At 68.2% G+C, this 6,419-nt stretch overlaps 1 protein-coding gene across 1 annotated transcript; it reads left to right on the forward strand.

Annotated features, from left to right (window-relative positions):
* Positions 1–1,015: 1,015 nt before the first annotated feature.
* LOC117011400 (protein Smaug homolog 2-like) lies at positions 1,016–4,995 on the forward strand (the record flags this gene model as incomplete). The annotated part of the gene is made up of 3 exons (XM_033086758.1): positions 1,016–1,028; positions 1,619–1,975; positions 4,543–4,995. Coding segments are annotated over exons 2-3 (649 nt in total), but the record flags the coding sequence as incomplete, so codon positions are not given.
* Between the last annotated feature and the right edge of the window lie 1,424 nt (positions 4,996–6,419).

Consider the following 6,419-nt stretch of genomic DNA (forward strand, 5'->3'; position numbering starts at 1 on the left):
ACACGGACACACGAATGGACACGGCAATAGATGCACGGATGGACACACGGACAGAGGGATGGACACAGGGATGGACACACGGATGGACACACGGACACACGGATGGACACACAGACGGACACACGGACACAAGGATGGACACACGGGCACAGGGACAGAGCCACAGACCCCCCCCCGTGTATCCCCCCAGCTCTCCCCCAGCCCCTCCCTGACACCCCCCAGGCCCCTTCCCATGGCCACAGGGACAGATGGACAGATGGACAGATGGACACATGGACACACGGACACACGGACACCAGGGTGCACTGGACACGCACTGGAAGCACTCTGAGACATGGGGACACTGGGCCGGGGACACTGGGAGACATTGGGGGACAATGGGGGACACTGGGGGACACTGGGGGACACTGGGGGGACACTGGGGGGACACTGGGGGACACTGGGGGACACTGGGGGATACTGGGGGACACTGGGGGGACACTGGGGGGGCACTGGGGGACACTGGGAGACATTGAGGGACACTGGGAGACATTGAGGGGCACTGGGGGATACTGGGGGGACACTGTGGGATACTGAGGGGACACTGGGGGACATTGAGGGACCCTGGGGGACACTGAGGGGACACTGGGGGGACACTGGGGGGACACTGGGGACACTGGGGGGACACTGGGGGCGTTGGGGACTCCCAGGCCCCGCCCCCAAGCCCCGCCCCAGGCCCCGCCCCCGGCGCCACCAGCGCGCGGGAAGGGCGTGGCCTCTTTGAATGACGGGTGCGCGGAGGGGGCGTGGCCTGCACCGCGCACCCGCGGCTCCGCCCCCACCGCGCCCGCGCGCCCGAGCGGGGCCTCCCATTGGTCGCCGCGCCCGGCGGGCGTGGCCTCCGGGGGGCCCCGGCGCCGCTCCGCCCTCCCATTGGCGCACTGGCGGCGGCGCCGTGACGCAGTGACGCAGTGACGCAGCGTGCGCGTCGTGCGCGCTGACGTTGCGCGGCGGCGGCGGCGGCGCTGGTGGCGGCGGCGGCGCTGGTGGTGAGTGAGGGGCGGCCGCGACCCCCGGGACCCCAAAACCCGCGCGGATCCTCCCCGGCATCCCCAGGGCGGGACCCCCCGCGCCCTCCGGGCCCCTCCCGCGCTCCCTGGGCCTCCCCCGGCCCTTCCCCGGCCCGGCCCCAGCGCCTGGAACCGGCCCCGGCAGCGCCGGGCCTGCGCCCCCTGCCCCCCGCCCCGCGCCCGGCAGAGAACGGGGGGAGCGGGGAAGGGGCGTCCTGAGGGGGGCGGCGGTGCCGTGTCCCGGTGGGGGTCCCTGTGGGTGAGGAGGGGCCTGCTCCGTTCTGGGGGCGTTTTTGGGGTCCGTGTCACCGTGAGGGGCCCGTGTCCGCTTTGGGGGTGGTCCCTGGTACCCTCGGGGGGTCGCTTGTCCCCCTGGGGGGGTGTCCCTGTCGCTGAGGGAGGATCCTTGATCCTCACGGGGATGGTCCCTTTTTGGTCCCTTTTTGGTCCCTTTTTGGGGGTCCCTGTCACCCCGGGAGGGGGCCGCGCGTGTCTCCCCCGGTTCCTGGGGGGGATCTCCCCATCTGGGGATCCCCACCGCCCCTGACCCCGCTCCCCTCTCTCCGCAGGACCCTCCGGACCCTCACCCTCGCTCGCAGCCCGGGGGGGCCCCTCGGCACCCCCCGCCCGCACCCCCCATGCGCTGCCCGGCCCGGGGGGGCCCCCCCGCCACGTGAGGTGGGGGGCAGGGCCGCGTCCCCTTCGCCCCCCGCCGCCCCCCAGCCCAGCCATGATGTTCCGGGACCAGGTGGGGATCGTGGCCGGCTGGTTCCGCGGCTGGAGCGAGTGCGAGCAGACGGTGGCACTGCTGGCGCTGCTCAAGCGCGTCACCCGCACCCAGGCGCGCTTCCTGCAGCTCTGCCTCGAGCACTCGCTGGCCGACTGCCCCGACATCCACCTGCTCGAGGCCGAGGCCAACAGCGCCGGTGAGGGGGGCTCCGGGGCCGGCGAGGGGCCGGGAGGGTCGGCGGGGCTCCGGGAGGGTCGGTGGGGCGGCCACGGCTGGGTCTGGGGGGTGTCTGGGGGGTGACAGCGGTTATGGGGTCTGGGGGGTGTCTGGGGGGTGACAGCGGTTATGGGGTCTGGGGGGTGTCTGGGGGATTGTCTGGGGGGTGACAGCGGTTATGGGGGTCTGGGGGGTGTCTGGGGGATTGTCTGGGGGGTGACAGCGGTTATGGGGTCTGGGGGGTGTCTGGGGGATTGTCTGGGGGGTGACAGCGGTTATGGGGTCTGGGGGGTGTCTGGGGGATTGTCTGGGAGGTGACAGCGGTTATGGGGTCTGGGGGATTGTCTGGGGGGTGACAGCGGTTATGGGGTCTGGGGGATTGTCTGGGGGGTGACAGCGGTTATGGGGTCTGGGGGGTGTCTGGGGGGTGACAGCGGTTATGGGGTCTGGGGGGTGTCTGGGGATTGTTTGGGGGGTGACAGCGGTTATGGGGTCTGGGGGATTGTCTGGGGGATTGTCTGGGGGGTGACAGCGGTTATGGGGGTCTGGGGGATTGTCTGGGGGGTGACAGCAGTTATGGGGTCTGGGGGATTGTCTGGGGGGTTGTCTGGGGGGTGACAGCGGTTATGGGGTCTGGGGGGTGTCTGGGGGATTGTCTGGGGGGTGACAGCGGTTATGGGGTCTGGGGGATTGTCTGGGGGATTGTCTGGGGGGTGACAGCGGTTATGGGGTCTGGGGGATTGTCTGGGGGATTGTCTGGGGGGTGACAGCGGTTATGGGGGTCTGGGGGATTGTCTGGGGGGTGACAGCAGTTATGGGGTCTGGGGGATTGTCTGGGGGGTTGTCTGGGGGGTGACAGCGGTTATGGGGTCTGGGGGGTGTCTGGGGGATTGTCTGGGGGGTGACAGCGGTTATGGGGTCCGTGAGGTGTCTGGGGGGTTGTCTGGGGGGTGACAGCGGTTATGGGGGTCTGGGGGATTGTCTGGGGGATTGTCTGGGGGGTGACAGCGGTTATGGGGGTCTGGGGGGATTGTCTGGGGGGTGACAGCGGTTATGGGGTCTGGGGGGTGTCTGGGGGGTGACAGCGGTTATGGGGGTCTGGGGGGTGTCTGGGGGGTGACAGCGGTTATGGGGTCTGGGGGATTGTCTGGGGGATTGTCTGGGGGGTGACAGCGGTTATGGGGTCTGGGGGATTGTCTGGGGGATTGTCTGGGGGGTGACAGCGGTTATGGGGTCTGGGGGATTGTCTGGGGGGTGACAGCGGTTATGGGGGTCTGGGGGATTGTCTGGGGGGTGACAGCGGTTATGGTGGTCTGGGGGATTGTCGGGGGGGTGACAGCGGTTATGGGGTCTGGGGGATTGTCTGGGGGGTGACAGCGGTTATGGGGTCTGGGGGATTGTCTGGGGGGTGACAGCGGTTATGGGGGTCTGGGGGGTGTCTGGGGGATTGTCTGGGGGGTGACAGCGGTTATGGGGTCTGGGGGGTTGTCTGGGGGGTGACAGCGGTTATGGGGTCTGGGGGATGTCTGGGGGGTGACAGCGGTTATGGGGGTCTGGGGGGTGTCTGGGGGGTGACAGCGGTTATGGGGTCTGGGGGGTTGTGTGGGGGGTGACAGCGGTTATGGGGGTCTGGGGGATTGTCTGGGGGATTGTCTGGGGGGTGACAGCGGTTATGGGGGTCTGGGGGGTGTCTGGGGGGTGACAGCGGTTATGGGGGTCTGGGGGATTGTCTGGGGGGGTTACAGGGGTCCCTGGGGGTCCTTGTGCCTTCTGGGGTCTCAGGGGTCACCAGGTCCCGTCCCTGTGTGTCGCCTGTCCGTGCTGAGCGTGTCTGTCACTGGTGACCGTGTGTCCCCTGTCCCTGTCCGTGCTGACCGTGTCTGTCCTTGGTGACCGTGTCTGTCTGTCCCTGTCCGTGCTGACCGTGTCTGTCCCCTCTCCCTGTCTGTGCTGAGCGTGTCTGTCCCTGGTGACCCTGTGTGTCCCTGTCCCTGGTGACCGTGTCTGTCCCCTGTCCCTGTCCTTGTCCCCATCCCAGCTGCCATCTCGCAGTGGCCCCAGGAGCCCACTGAGGTGGCTGTGGCCCTGCTGACCGTGTCCCTGTCGCTGCTGACCGTGTCCTTGTCCCTGCTGACCATGTCCCTGCTGACCGTGTCCCTGTCCTGTGTCACTGTCCCTGCTGACCGTGTCCCTGTCCCTGTCCCCGTCCCAGCTGCCATCTCGCAGTGGCCCCAGGAGCCCGCCGAGGCCGCCGTGGCCCTGCTGACCGTGTCCCTGTCCCTGTCCTTGTCCCTGTCCCAGCTGCCATCTCGCAGTGGCCCCAGGAGCCCGCTGAGGTTCTGGTGGCTCTGGTGACCATGTCCTTGTCCCTGTCCCTGTCCCAGCTGCCATCTCGCAGTGGCCCCAGGAGCCCGCCGAGGCCGCCGTGGCCCTGCTGACCATGTCCCTGTCCCTGCTGACCATCTCTGTGCCCTGTCCCTGTGCCTGCTGACCGTGTCACTGTCCCTGTCTCTGTCCCTGCTGACCGTGTCCCTGTCCCCATCCCAGCTGCCATCTCGCAGTGGCCCCAGGAGCCCGCCGAGGCCGCCGTGGCCCTGCTCCTGGCCCACCTGCCGCTGCTGCAGCCGGGCAACGCGGCGGCCAAGGCCGAGTACATGAAGCGGCTGCAGAAGGTGCTGGCCGACGCCATCGAGAGCAATCGCTGCGTGGAGGAGTCGCGGCAGCTGCTCTCCTACGCGCTCATCCACCCGGCCACCACGGCCGACGACCGCAGCGCGCTGGCCCTGTGGCTCGGGCACCTGGAGGAGCGCCTGGCCCCGCCCGGGCCCCCCCAGCGCCGGCCCCCGGCCCACGAGTGGCCCCCGGAGCCCCCCGAGCCCGGGGGTGGCGGTGGTGGGGGGAGCAGCGCGGCCGGAGGGGGCGGCGGGGCGTGGGCAGAGCAGCACCCGGCGGGCACGGCCCCCCGGGAGAACGGACACCCCCCGTTCCAGGCGCCCGGAGGTACCGGGGAACGGGGCGGGGATGGGGCGGGAACTGGGGGGAAACTGGGGGAAATGGGGCGGGAACTGGGGGAATGGGGAGGGGAATGGGAGAAACTGGGGAGAAACTGGGGGAATGGGGAGGGGACTGGGGAACGGGGCAGGAACTGGGGGAACGGGGAAAAGGGGAAAGGAACTGGGGGAACGGGGAAAGGAACTGGGGAAATGGGAGAAACTGGGGGCACAGGGCAGGAATGGGGCGGGAACTGGGGAAATGGGAAAAGGGGAAGGGAATGGGGAGAAACTGGGGGAACGGGGCAGGAACTGGGGAAATGGGGAGAAACTGGGGGGAATGGGGAGAAACTGGGGGAACGGGGAAAGGAACTGGGGGAATGGGGCGGGAACTGGAGGGAACGGGGTGGGAACTGGGGGGAATGGGGGAGAAACTGGGGGAAATGGGGCAGGAACTGGGGGAACGGGGCAGGGACTGGGGAAATGGTCAGGGACTGGGGGAACAGGGAAAGGAACTGGGGGAATGGGGAAAGGGGCTGGGGGAACGGGGCAGGAACTGGGCAAATGGGGGGAAACTGGGGGAAATGGGGAAAGGAACTGGGGAAATGGGGCAAGAACTGGGGGAATGGGGCAGGAACTCGGGGAATGGGGAGAAACTGGGGGAATGGGGAAAGGAACTGGGGGAAATGGGGAGGGGACTGGGGGAAATGGGGAAAAGGGGAGGGGAACGGGGCAGGAACTGGGGGAATGGGGCAGGAACTGGGGGAAATGGGGAGGGGAATGGGGCAGGAACTGGGGGAAATGGGGAAAGGGGAGGGGAACGGGCAGGAGCTGGGGGGAATGGGGAGAAACTGGGGAAACAGGACACAAACTGGGGGAAATGGGGAGAAACTGGGGGAATGGGGCAGGAACTGGGAATGGGGAAAGGAACTGGGGGAAATGGGCAGGAACTGGGGGAACGGGGTGGGAACTGGGGGATTGGGGCAGGAACTGGGGGAATGGGGAAAAACTGGGGGAAATGGGGCAGGGACTGGGGGAAATGGGGCAGGGACTGGGGGAAATGGGGCAGGAACTGGGGGAACGGGGCAGGAATGGGGGAACGGGGTGGGAACTGGGGAAATGGGGCAGGAACTGGGGGAAATGGGGAAAAGGGGAGGGGAGTGGGGCAGGGACTGGGGGAACGGGAAAAGGGGAGAAACTGGTTGAATGGGGTGGGAACTGGGGGAAATGGGGCAGGAACTAGGGGAACAGGAAAAGGGTTGGGGAGGGGGCAGTGGGGACAGGGAGGGTGTCAGATTGTGGGGAAGGGGCTGGCAGGGGGAGAAGGGAGAGCCCAGAGGAACCCTGGAGATCAAGGAGGGATTTGGGGGGGTGGTCTGACCCCGTGGGGCTGTAGCACAGACCCCAGGGGTGGGGAGGGGTCTCTGTTGCCCC

This window comes from Catharus ustulatus, unplaced genomic scaffold (assembly GCF_009819885.2).
Source record: "Catharus ustulatus isolate bCatUst1 unplaced genomic scaffold, bCatUst1.pri.v2 scaffold_132_arrow_ctg1, whole genome shotgun sequence".
Classification (NCBI taxonomy): Eukaryota; Metazoa; Chordata; class Aves; order Passeriformes; family Turdidae; genus Catharus; species Catharus ustulatus.